General features: G+C 44.2%; 1 protein-coding gene across 1 annotated transcript in view; it reads left to right on the top strand.

The window, feature by feature from the left end:
* LOC141106754 (uncharacterized) overlaps positions 1 to 14,155 on the top strand; it is a 227,636-nt gene that overhangs the window by 207,446 nt on the left and 6,035 nt on the right. Inside the window, exon 27 of the mRNA XM_073597681.1 lies at positions 1,691 to 1,701. Within this exon, the coding sequence (XP_073453782.1) occupies positions 1,691 to 1,701 (11 nt within the window). The remainder of the gene's footprint in view (positions 1 to 1,690; positions 1,702 to 14,155) is intronic.

The raw sequence follows: 14,155 nt of genomic DNA, 5'->3' as shown, positions 1-14,155 counted from the left end.
GGGCAGATTGGAGTTGTTGGCCATTGATGGAGAAAATTATTTCCTTGTTATGACTTGGCAATACATAAGAACGCATCCAAAATCTGGTTAAAGGGCCATATAGGGATGGTGTTACCTTAACTGATCTACAGGAATGTCATTACGAACGGACCCACTGACCAAGCCCCTTCAGGAATGTGTGCTGTCTTCCTTAAAAGGTAATGCTTTTTCCAAGGGTTACGATGGGTCATTACTACCAATAATTCCTGTATATACCACAGTCAAAACTGGAATAAGTTAAGCCAGCCATATGCCACACAGTACATGGATCAAAATTCGGTTGGCTTGATCGACTTGGGTACAACCAGCCTTTTTTTACATTCAATTACTGCTGGGGGCTATAGCCGCTAGCAGTTATCATTGTGCTCTGCTGGCTGGGAACGCTCCCAAAAAACCCCCAGCAGAGCACGGGAGGGCTGCGGGAGTCTTTGCCCCATCAACCTGACTGTGTTGATAGGGGAATCAAGCAGTATTCTTTTTTTCCACCTGTGCAGAAAGGAAAGAAAATTGAGTTATCTATGGGCTGCAACTAAGTACAACTAAAGGCAAAACATTTTGGGTACAATGGAGATGGATTGGAAAGCTGGTTGGTGCTTATTACTGTCTGTGCCGCCGTTAGGGAGATTCACCCTTTCCATTTGTCCTGTTTACCATTATCATTGACAGTAAAAGAAAATCCCATATTTTTGTTCGTTCCCCGAAAAGTAATAGCGGGGAAGTCTTCCAAAGGGAACAGAAGTTCAGGTGACCCAGGGGTCCCCAAGGAATTCCCTTAATTTGCAGGGGGATTTCCTTCTCACTTCCTGTTTGGCTATGGGACAGGAAGTGAAGCGAAATTTCCGCAATGGAACAGAGATCGTGAAAAAAAAAAAACTGACATGGGTTGTAACCCTCCCTTGCTCTATCCAAAATGAAAAAAAAGGTTTTGCCTATATACTATATACTTTAAGTCTCTCACAAGGGCTGCTCCAGGCATGTGTCTGGTTTGATCATCTGCCAAGCTGGAAAGGGCAGGACTCCTTGGTGAAAGGCATCTATAGGCTTCAAGTTTTTTGTTACATTTTGCTACCTGTCTGCATGAGCTGTCAAAAATGTACTGACAAATATATATTTAAAAAAACTACAAAAGCGTTGCACAGAGATCCTTCTCTCTGACCTGTAGAAATATTTTTTTTTTAAAAAAGAAAACAATTATCAACCCTCTTAAGAAATGATCAAATGGCAAATGTGTATATGCATAAAATTCTATGGGCTGAGGCTTTGAAAGAAAAATAAAACAAAAATGCGTACAGTATTTCATAAATTTACGTAAATTTTCTACCATTTTATTTATTTTTTGCTGCTTTACGTGACAATAAAATGGTCTACGTGCTTCTACAGACTGCCTAACAAATACTTAGTGCCCTGTTGCTGAGCTGAATAAAAGGTCACACCCAGCAGCCAAATGGTCTGTGTGAACCTAATCTCTGCAATTGTGGGTCAAATACTAGACTTCTCTCTCTCAGTACTTGCTTGGAATCTAGGAGCCAACTAAAAAAGTTAGGAGTTAGGAGTTTCAGCGTGCTTGTCTGACAGAAATGGCGGCCAGTTTTTATTGAGCCAGTGGAAAGCTGTCCACTGACATATTTCCGCTCCATAGAGGAGACTGAAGGGTTCGATGAGGTCCGCCTGAAAAACTGACAGGCGGACCTGATCGGATCACCTGTGTGAAAGGGGCCTTCGGCTGTGTGGCTGTGGCATGACAGGGGAGAATGAAAAAATAATAAAAAAATCATTTCAAAGAAAAGAAAAAAATTTAATAAAAACTGTTTCCATCTTTTGTGCGGGTGTAAATGCAACTGAGGTTGTTCCAACTAGCTGCCCCACACTCCCTGTTCACTCCCCATTAAGCAAAGTGCACCAGATGAAGCCCGTAACAACTTCAACCTCTTCTCCTCTTGGGAAGGAGATGGGCGGGCAGTGAGAACAGACAGGGGAACCCTCAGCGCCCTTAGTGACTGCTTGTCACAGCCACCACAGGAGGGTGCCAGTTCCCCAATCTAAATATCTCGCTCCAGAGGGCCACAAAGCCGCGGCCTCAATTGCCGGTGTTCTGTCGAGAAAGTTCCGCGCGGCGTATAAGTTCCCCCCTCTACTGCACCTGTAAGAGGGCCCCTTGTGGGCTCGCCACGCTTCAGGCACGGCCTCGCTGCGCTCGGCACTTTTAGATTCCCCCTCTAGGTCCACTTGGATGTTGGGGAAGGAACCTGGACCCAGAGCGCAGGCGCCGTGTACAGCTGATTGAAGCATTTGATCTCCGGCGGCTGAGAGTAGTATGTACTGCGCAGGCGCTGCGCCTGCGCAGTACAGGGGGGGAACTTATCCGCCGAGGGAACATTCTCGGCAAGACACCGGCATGGTATCTTAGTCAGCGCAGCCGCAGGGGGCCACACAGGGATAAGACACCTCCTGCAGTGCAGCCCAGGTGCCAGGTCACTAATTCTAGTTGCCAATGTGACCTGGCGCTTGGGGTTTGTCGAGCCCTGAATTAACTGATACATTTGACCTGCAGTTGACCTCCTTTTGACCTGCATTTGACCCATTTTGATGATAATTTTTTGCCATCACGTAGGCTTGCATGGGAATGCACAAACCGCCTAATGTAAACAGATAACCGAACACTCGATATAGGATGACTGCCATTGGACATAAGGGCCCTCACAGAGCTGAGGGACCCTTGTTGGACACAGATGAACCACTAGACACAAGGATGAATGAACAAAGGATATAAACTATGACCACCTATGGAAATATGTACTGTCACAGAGCTGAGGGACTCCGGTTGGATGCAGGTGAACCATTGGACAGAAGGATGTGTGAATATTGGACACATCATGACCACGAATGGACATGAGGACTGCCACAGAGTTGAGGGACCCCTGTTGGACACAAATGAACCACTGGAAAGAAAAATGGATAAATACTGGAGATGGCATAATCACCAGTGGACATAAGTGTAAATCTGAAGAACCCCTGTTGAACACCGATTAAACATGGGACAGAGCATGACCACCAATGGATAAAAGAACCCTTACAGAGCTGAGAAACCTGTGATGAACCACCAGGCACAAGGATTAATATACAAAGGATATAAAATTACCACCTGTGGAAATAAGGATTGTCACAAAGTTGAGGGACACCTGTTTCACACAGATGAAACAATGGACACAGGGAGGGATGAACATAGGATATACCATGACTACATATTAACATAAGAACAGTCACATATCTGAGGGACCCCTGCTTGACACAGATGAACCATTGGACAAAAGGATGGATGAACACTGGACATAGCATGACCACCAATGGCTATAAGAACTATTACCGAGCTCAGGGACACCTGTTGGACACAAACCACTGAACAGGACTACAGATGAATACTGAGCATAGCATGACCACAAAAAGACATAAGAACCATCACGGAGCTGATGGATCCCTGTTGAACACAGGTGAACCACTGGACAGAAGGATGGGTAAATATTGGACATGGTATGAACAGTCACAGAGTTCAGGGGCCCCTGCTGGACACAAATAAACCACTGGAAAAGCATGGTCACCAGTGGACATAAGGACTGCTGCAAAGCTGAGGGACCCCTGTTGAACACCAATAAACACTGGACATAACATGACCACCAATGTACAAAAGGACTGATACAAAGCTGAGGGATCCTTGTTGGATAAAGATGAACCACTGAACAGAAGGACAGATGAACCCTGGACACAGATTGTTGTCCACCCTGGACCACAGGACCGAGCCCCATTACTGGAAGTGACCATGACTACAACTTAGAAGATCACCATTGTAGCTGGGGATTGGTCACAGCTACAGGTAGACAAATACTACCATAATAACATAACTATGATTAACCTCTTTTCTCCAACTCTTTAAGATGTTTGGAACACCAAAGCATCATCATGTCTCTTTGAGGAGTTGTACATGAGCTTCTCCGATCATGTGATCACTGTAATTGGCTGTCACAGTGATCACATAATCAGGAGCCCATCCCACCAGTTCCTAACTGCTGCTAGGTGACCATGATCTGTGGGAATGGGCACACTCCCAAAAGAGGTATGTAAAAGTCACCTCTATGCTACTACATATTTGCCTACAAGTTCTACCAGCAATAAACCACAAAAGACAACCCCTAGACCAGTGGCTGTCCACTTATGAGCCAAAGGGGGCCTAAAAAATATGGCACGTGACATCACCAAAGGGCCGCACATATTGTTGAATATTTGTAATGCTTGAGAGGACTGCTGGAAACTGCAGACATAATAAAGGAAATGAGGGTCAGAGAGTGTGGACATGCTACATTGTTGGCTGAGGATATGCTGTAGAACAGCCCTCAAAAATTCCACTTGCATTTTGCGAGTGGAATTTAGCGGAGAGCGAGTGAGGAGCAGGGGCGGACCAGGCTGAGAGTTTCCTGGCTAATCGCTTCTGGCAGAAGCGGTGCGGCCATCAGAGCGGCCCAGAGAGGGGGGGTTCCCTGCCCCCCAGGCTGCTCTGATGTCCTGTAAAAAAGCCTGCTTCTGGCAGACACGATCAGCCAGGAAACGGTCAGAAGAGGACACATAGTGGGGATCTCCCACTGAGACACGGCTTGTATATGAATAGCCAGCCAATGTCAAACAAAGTCCCGCCTCTGGACCGGCACTGGACCAGCATGCTGTCTATTAGATTCCAGGAGGCAGGATTTCATTTGACAATGCAGAGATCCCGCTCATCCAGCTGCCCGATCCTCACGATTCCTCCCTGGTGCGTTGCTGGGCAAGGATGACTGATGAGGCTGCACATATGGGCAATGAGGCTGCATGATAAGCTGCACTGATGGGAAATGGTAGGCTGCACTGATATGCTTTATGTTAATATTGTTAAAGAAGTTGTTAATATTTATTTGTGGAACTTAATTCTGCATAAAACATTTCACAGTGTGATTTCATGAGATAATTTACGAGTTCATGACTTGGGCAAGGTAGGGGTTGGGTGGGGCAACTGGTGGCGAGTAATTCTTAAGGCCTGGCTAGTGGCTCAGGACTTGAAATTTTGAGCCCTGCTGTAGAAGACAATACAAAACTGGGAACATGCTACATGAGGCTATTAGAGATCAATGCTCTTACCCTAATCAATGTTCCCACTACAGACTGCCGAGGTCTGAGGGCCGCAGGTTGGGCATCAGGGCCTAGACTGTTTATTGGATCTGGAGTGAATGGAAATAGCACTCCATTGCACAAGCGTTATAACACACACTTTGCGTCAAAACAATTTTGTGATGTCCGAATTTTTGGGACGTTTTGGTCCATCCGAAGCCTTGTGATTTTATTGGGCTGCCTCAATGTAACGAATGTTAACAAGTGACATAATACACGCTGATACACCAGTATTAATGCATCAAACGAATGTAAAGGGGCTACAGAGTTTTTTTTTTTTATATTTTTCAATTATAAGAATAAAGATAATTCAGTGAAGGCCATCTGGCATCCATCATGCATCAGTGAACTAACCGTTTTGAGTTTCTACCATCCCCATACAGGCTTGGGTATGGGAGGAGTTTGGGGTGTCTGTAAGAACCAATCAGACATTTCCTCTCATCTCCTAACAAGCATTTACAATGCCAGCTGCAGTTTGATTGGCTGCTATATGGCAATATAACAACAATTTTAATTATCATAGTTATACCGGATGAATTGTATTATTATTATTGTGACTCCGGTTCTAGCTGGATACACGGAGAAACAGTTCTCTAATGTTACTATCACCCCACTTCCGCCCTGTGGTTCTCCACTTCCGCTGCGTGCGTTCCACGCCGCTGGTTGCCATAGTGATGCCCAGCGAGTTCCTGGACAGCCTTCAAAAAGCCAGACAGTGACAGTCTTTTATTCCGCAGCAAAAGCCACCGCTAGAGGGCGACCGTCTGCCGTGTAAGAGTAAAAAGTGTCTTCGGTGCCGCAGGGTCGGCGGCCATTTTGTTGTAGAGCACAGAGTTTAGTTTTAACCCACTCAAAATAAATTATTAAAAAAAAAAAAGACCGAGGTAAATATATAGATAGATAATATATAGAGTAATGTGTTACTAAGTATAGTTAAGAAGAAGCAAAATGCTTAGTTCTGGTTTGTATAAAGGAGGAAAAGTAGCCATTTTGTTGTAGTCCTATGATATAGGGGAGGAGCTCTGATATGGCTAGAATCCTCCTGCTGGGGGTGTGAGGCTGGAGAGTGTGTGCCCAGTGAGGAGGAGGTAATAATGTCTTCTTATTATACGAGAAGGGGGTCCCAGCACTCTGTGTGGACTGGATGGGGGGGAGGGGGTCATGTCACATCCACAAACCCTCATCTTCCTACAACTCCTCTGATGTGTAGAACATTAGATGGGGGGACTCCACTGGGACTGAGGATGATGGCACTAGAGACGTATTCTAGGAAAAACAATCCCCATCTTATAGAAATACACTAATTGATGAGCATGGTTAGGAGCTTTGTGGCTTTTGACCTGACTCTCTGGCTGCCATGATTACTGGATCTTCATTCTACTCAGTGCCATCGGCTGAATTTGTGTCCTCAGTTGGAGCAAGGGCCAGTATAGAAATTGGAGAGGAGCAGGTTATGGTCACTTCTCCTTGTCTCCTCATTGGTGGAATGGTCAAATGGGGAAGGACTCCTATGAAGCCACTGCACAACAGGGGCCACCATATGGCCAACAACTGCCACCTGCCCATCTCTTAGTGACCCCTCACCCTCTGCAGAGGGCACTTCTCTTCTCTGTGCCCAACAACCATACATAAGAGTCCTATCCTTGGCCTCTGGAAGAAGGCGACTCCGACAATTGTTTTCAGATTTCTAAGGTTTAGAGAACTTTTACCAATGATTGTTGAGGGTTACACCAATCCTGTTGCCACCAGGTAAGTCACCATAATGACCTTCACATGGACATTTCTAAAGGGAATTCTGAATGTTCTCAAATATGGTCATGTGACCTTGCACGTCAGGTATATGTATGTGTTATCTGCAACACCTGCTATACTGCGCCCTTCCTCCCTTCCTACTTCTATTTCTCTAGATAATCGCTAAAACCAAGACATAGGCTTATTTTCTTTACCCTTACATATAAAAATGTAATTTTTCTTATTGTAGGTATTTTTTGTGGTATGGATGAACAAAAATGTATTGAAGATAGAAAAGGTTTATGAGGAACGCATCTCGTAGACCAACCAAGGATGGAGAAGGAGTGGAGTCGCATGACTGAGAAGATATTAGACCTCACCCTGGAGATCATCTACCTGCTGAATGGAGAGGTGAGGAGGATTCTGGAAGTAAAAAAATTTCATCAGCACACCAAGTATTCCTCAAAAGGGTCTAAAGCTTTACTTTGGTGGTCACATAGTACGTTTCAGAGTCATGCAGGGCCTCTTCATCAGGCAAGTCACTTGCCTGGTGAAGGGGCCCTGTGTGGCTCAGAAACATTGCTGTATGTGTACTATGTGACCACAAAAATAAAGCTTTGAACTAGGGTTGCATCGATACCACTTTTAAGACCGAGTACAAGTATCAATACTTTTTTCAAGCACTCGCCGATACTGATACTTTTTCTTAATGTCAATTTTTTCATTTATTTATTAAAATTTGTTTTGTTTTGTTTTTTTTTTTTTCTAATTTTTTTTTTTTTTTTTTTACAATGCTTTCTTTTTTCTGAGGGGGGGAGTGGATGGTGTCAGTGTTTTTTTATTTTTTATTTTACTATTATTTTATTTTACAGTTTAACTTTTAAATATTTATTACAATTCTTTTTTTTTTTTTTTTTATTAATCTATATATTTTTTTTTTATCAGCCCTGTTGAGGGGGTGGGGGGGCTTTGGTGAGATGTCAGAGGTCTAAACAGACCCCTGACAATATCCCTTTGAGACAGGGAAAGGGACTGAGGATAGAGGTTTCCCAGTCCCTTTTTCAGCAGCCTCAGCTGCACTGAAGATGAATGGACAGGAGACAGAGGTTCCTATCTATACATAAACTGAAGCATCGTAACCACAGTTTACGATGCTCAGTTATGAATGGACAGTCAGTGATCACTGACTCTGTTCATTCAGAAAAGGAAGGAGCTGGTAAATTACATATTTACCCGCTCCTTTCTCCGCTTTTCATCCTGACAGATTTGGGGGGGGGGGCAGAGGAGGACACGGATGATCTGGGGAGCACAGAGGGGACCCGGAGGAGGACACAAATGCAGACCAGAGGAGAGCACGGAGGGGGACCGGAGGAGGACACAGAGGACCCGGAGAGCTGGCGGAGGATACAGGGGACAGTCAGGAGTGATCAGTGCTGCAGTGCAGGCAGTTACAATCACCAATCTCCCTTTCAATAAAGCAGCTGAAAGTCGTGGGAGGGAGAGGAGGAGAAGCAGCTATCAGCTGCTTATTGAAAGCCACACCGGGAGATCGGAGATTGTAACTCCCCCACCGCCGCACCGATCATCTGTGAGGCTGCCCAGGTATCTAAATAAGCATCAGAGCATTTGCACGAGTACAAGTACTCGTGCAAATGCTTGGTATTGGCACCGATACTAGTATCGGTATTGCTGCGACCCTACTTTGAACGCATTTCAGGAATCCTTGGTGTGCTGATGACATTCCTTCACTCTGATTGTCTATGGTTTCCAACCTATGGTCATTACAGCACCCAACATTACCGAACAGTCATTTTCAGGAACGTGTGCATGGGGAATATTGCGTGAGGATTCTGGGAGGTCACATGACATTACTATTAACTCTATAAAACAAAGACCTGAAGGAGAACTGATAGACTTTATTGCCAAAGTTTACGGACCTCTGACCATCACACACATATGAACTAGATGGATTTGCAGTTCCAAAGCTACAATATCTTCAACTTCTCTGGTAGGGCTTTCTGCAAGATTTTTCAAGTAAGCCTGTGGAAACTTGCTAATTCAGTCCAGAGACAGTCAGTATGGTTGAAGCAACGGTTTTGTGAAGGCCACTTGGGTTCCTCCCAACTAAACATGTGAAACCATGTCTTTATGGAGCTGGCTTTTAGCTAAGGGACACAGCCATTCTCGAGCAGAAAAGGGCCTTCCCAAAACAGTTACCACAAGGCTGGAAGCACACCATTGCCTGAACTGTCTTTGGATGTTGTAGCATTAACAGTAACCTTCAATGGAGACATCATAATCATTTAGAGGGGTGTCCACATACCTTTGGTCATATAGTGTAGATATTTTAAGGTGCTGACCATGTTTATTTTAGTTTGAATGGTGTCATAACTTTGCAGTTTTGTTTTGTTTTTTTTAAATTAAAGAATTATATAGCTTTCAAGCTATCTGATGGCTTGGTTGCTTCCGACGTGATGATGAAGAAAAGCCCTATTATCAATCCTTTATGTCATGCCATGAGAAAAAACTACAAAAAGGTTCAAGAAGTCATCAGTAAGATCATTGAACTGCTGACAGGAGAGGTGAGCGGTGCCGCGAATTCTGGGACATTTATCCAGTAACAGACAAGGGATATGTCTGGATGGTGACTGTATCATTGTGTGTGTCAGGTTCCTAAAGGGTGTCAGGATGTCACTAGCTATTTCTCCATGGAGGAGTGGGAGTATATAGATGGACACAAGGATCTCTACAAGGACGTCATGATGGAGAACCTGCCGCCCCTCACATCACCGGGTAAGGGGAGACTTTAATTTCTTGTATTTAAGATCCACCTAGATCCACCTCTGATCTATAAGCATAGTATGTCAGGTTCCTATAAGGTGTCAGGATGTCACTGTCTATTTCTCCATGGAGGAGTGGGAGTATATAGAAGGACACAAGGATATCTACAAGGATGTCATGATGGAGAATCAGCCACCCCTCACATCACCGGGTAAGGGGAGACTTTAATTTCTTATAAAAGGAAAGAAGAGTATTGAGGATCCACCTAGATACACACATCCATTGATATAAAGACACAGAAACAATGTATTCAGTCAGTGTGTGTGTTTCCTACAGATGGATCCAGTAACAGAAATCCCCCAGAGAGATGTCCCCGTCCTCTGTATTCCCGGGACTCCACACAGGAACATCAGGAGATCCCTCAGGAGGATCAGGTAACATAAAGTGTGCTCTAAAGCACTCTAGGGCTGATATCATGCAGGTAAATCATCTTGGAGAGACTTCTACTGGCCCAGCTAGCAAAGGAGCAATTTCATGGAGATCAGTAAGCAGTCTCTTAAGGATCCTGATGCTGGCAAGTTGTCACCAGCATCAGGACTGCCTACGTGAAAACAACCTTAACCACTTTAATACCGTGCTATAACCAAAAGAAGGCTACAGCCTGGATCTCTTGTTCTAGGAGGGCTTCCATGAACGTCCCCCCAGAATGCGCTTCCTGCGTGCCCCCTGGGGCTCGCATCGGGTTTACTCTGTGATCGCTGTGTTCTTTGGACACAGCTGATCACTGATCGAGGTAAAGGGCCAATCACAGATGATTACATGTAAACTGACTTGCTGGTTATCGGCAGTCTTTTACTCACACGCTGTGTCTGTGTGAGGAAAGTATTGCCCATGAACGGCAGGCCTGTCAGCAGATTGTTTACACTGATCATCAGTGCATCCTCATCAGAGCCAATCAGTGCAGCTTATCAGTACTCACCAGTGCAGACTCTTCAGTGCACATCAGTGAAGAGGAAAAATTACTTATTTGTAAAATGTTATAACAGAAACCTAAGAAAAAAAAACGTTTTTGTTTGTTTTGCAAAAAAAAAAAAGAAAAACTCAGTGGGGATTAAATACCACCAAAAGAAAGCTCTATATGTCCTAAAAAAATATAAAAATTTCATATGGGTACAGTGTAGCATGACCGCACAGTTGTCATTTAAAGTGCGACAGCTCTGAAAGCTGAAAATTGGCCTGGACAGGAAGGGGGTGAAAGTGCCCGGGAATTGAAGTGGTTAAACTAAAAACTAAATCTGCAAAGCACCACTGCTTAAAATTTCCAATTAGTAAAATGTTTTACTGTGTTCACTGACTGAACCGGTACTAGCTTAAAGCGGACCTTTTAACCCATGAAATTGTTTGTATCTGGCTTCAGGCCTTCAGAAGTCACCTAATTAGAAAATAGAGTCCACCTGTGTGTCATTTAATCTCAGTATTAATACAGCTGTTCTGTGAAGCCCTCAGAGGTTAGAGAACTTTAGTGAACAAACAGCATCATGAAGTCCAAGGAACACATCAGACGGGTCACGGATAAAGTTGTGGAGTTTAAAGCAGGGTTAGGTTATAAAAAAAAAAAAATATCCCAAGCTTTGAGCATCTCACGGAGCAATGTTCAATCCATCATCTGAAAATGGAATGAGTATTGCACATTTGCAAACCTACCAAAACATGACCGTCCACCTAAACTGACAGGCCAGGCAAGGAGAGCATTAATCAGAGAAGCAACCAAGAGGCCCATGGTAACTCTGGAGGAGCTGCAGAGATCCGCAGCTCAGGTGGGAGAATCTGTCCACAGGACAACTATAAGCCATGTGCTCCACAAATCTGGCCTGTATGGAAGAGTGGCAGATAGAAAACCTTTGCAGATAACAGTTCAGTTTTGGGCACCAGTTCTCAAAAAGGATATCGGGGAACTGGAGAAAGTGCAGAGAAGGGCAACCAAACTGATAAGAGGCATGGAAGAGCTCAGCTATGAGAAAAGATTAGAGGAACTGAATTTATTCTCTCTTGAGAAGAGGAAATTAAGGGGGATATGATCACCATGTATCACCATGTAACGGGTCCATATAGTGAACTTGGTGTTGAGTTATTCACTTACAGTCAACACAGAGGACAAGGGGACACTCTTTACATCTAGAGGAAAAGAGATTTCATCTCCAAATACAGAAAGGTTTCTTCACAGTAAGAGCTGTGAAAATATAGAATAGACTCCCTCCAGAGGTGGTTCTGACCAGCTCAGTTGATTGCTTTAAGAAAGGCCTGGATTCTTTCCTAAATGTACATAATATAACTGGATACTAACATGTATAGGTAAAGTTGATCCATTTTTCAACCTGACTAACTATGTAACCATTGTTCAAAGAAAGCCAAAAGAAGTCCCGTTTGCAGTTTATGAGAAGCCATGTGGGGGACACAGCAAACATGTGGAAAAAGGTGCACTGGTCAGATGAGACCAAACTTAAACTTTTTGGCCTAAAAGCAAAAACGCTACGTGTGGCAGAAAACTAACATTGTACATCACCCTTAACACACCGCCCCATCATGAAACATGGTGGCAGCATCATGTTGTGGGGATGCTTTTCTTCAGCAGGGACAGGGAAGCTGGTCAGCGTTGATGGGAGGATGGATGGAGCCAAATACAGGGAAATCATAGAAGAAAACTTGTTAGAGTCTTCAAAAGACTTGAGATTGGGGCCGGGGTTCACCTTCCAGCAGGACAATGGCCCTAAACATACAGCCAGAGCTACAATAGAATGGTTTAGATCAAAGCCTATTCAGGTGTTAGAATGGCCCAGTCAAAGTCCAGACCTAAATCCAATTGAGAATTTGTGGCTAAACCTGAAAGTTGCTGTTCACAGACGTTCTCCATCCAATCTGACAGAGCTTGAGCTATTTTGCAAAGAAGAATGGGCAAAAGTGTCACTCTCTAGATGTACAAAGCTGGTAGAGACATCCCCAAAAAGACTTGCAGCTGTAATTGCAGCTAAAGGTGGTTCTACAAAGTATTGATTCAGGGGGGCTGAATACAAATGCACGCCACACTTTTCACATATTTATTTGTAAAACATTTTGAAAACCATTTATCCTTTTCCTTCCACTTCACAATTAGGTGCCACTTTGTGATGGTCTATCACATAAAATTTACGTTTTAAGGGTTATAACATGACAAATTGTGGAAAATTTCAAGGGGTATAAATACTTTTTCAAGGCACTGTATGTTCAGAATAATAGGACAATCTTAAAAATTAAAAATTCTTCTTTTTCAGGTGGAGCTGGATGTAGACCAGACTGATTGTAGAGCAGAAGCTAAAGAAGAAGCAGAAGAGCCCTATGTGAGTGGCGATGAGTCCTATAAGGAATGGGAAATCCCTCCTGAGATCAGCACAGGTGAGTAATAAACACTAAATCCAGAGAAGAGCCCCAGATTCTGCTTGTTCAGCCTCTACAACAATCTCTTCTTCTCCCCCCTCCTCTGTCAGTAGACAGTAATGGGGAGACAGTATGTGCCCAGTGGGGGAGTCAGGAGCCATCAGCCTCTATTAGACTCCGGCTCTCCATCTCACATCATGTCATTGTGTGTTACCAGCCAAGAGACGTGATCAGTCTCCCCCCCACACACACTCTCTAGGGCAGAGGCGAAACTAGAACCATCAGGGCCCCGGTGCAAGAAACCACAAAGGGCCCCCTGACCCCTAGCTGAGAACTCTTCCCTCCAAGCCTGGGGCCCTTACCTCTGAGCCCAGCGGCAAAGCGCCAGGGCCGGTGGCAGTGGCGTCTCCAGCTTTCATATTTAGGGGGGGGACAGGGACAAAAGTAGGGGGGCAACTATAAAATGCATATATATATATATATATATATATATATATATATATATATATATATATATATATATATATATATATATATATATATATATATATATATATATATAGATGTATATCTATATATATAGATATATAAATATATACTGGGGCCCTTTACTACAACCCCACAACGGCCCTTTCACATGTTCTGCAGTGAGCTCCCTTCCTACTGTATTGGGGTCCCCCAGGGTGGCAGAAAACAATATATATATGTCACCGGCATACCAAGAAAATATAAGGATCCAAAGCAGTGGGAGAACTATCAGGGTTGCAAAGGTTGTCTTGCCTCCGGGCCCTGGTGTTCTGCCACTGTGGGGTTTCACAGCCTCCTCTTGCTGTCCTGCCCCTGCTATTGACTGCTCTGGTCTGGCATCTCTTGGAATTTACAGGCTGGTTCTCCTGTCCTAAGGATGGGAGAAATCAGTCTGTTTTTTCAGTAACTGAGAGTCCTGGTGGAGTCCTTCCTGCAACTCGCTCTTCTCCCTGCCAATGAGGATGCAGGGGAAGGA

Source organism: Aquarana catesbeiana, linkage group LG08 (genome assembly GCF_042186555.1).
Source record: "Aquarana catesbeiana isolate 2022-GZ linkage group LG08, ASM4218655v1, whole genome shotgun sequence".
Lineage (NCBI taxonomy): Eukaryota > Metazoa > Chordata > Amphibia > Anura > Ranidae > Aquarana > Aquarana catesbeiana.
Note: the sequence above shows the minus strand (reverse complement) of the source record. Positions and strands in the feature narration are given on the sequence as shown.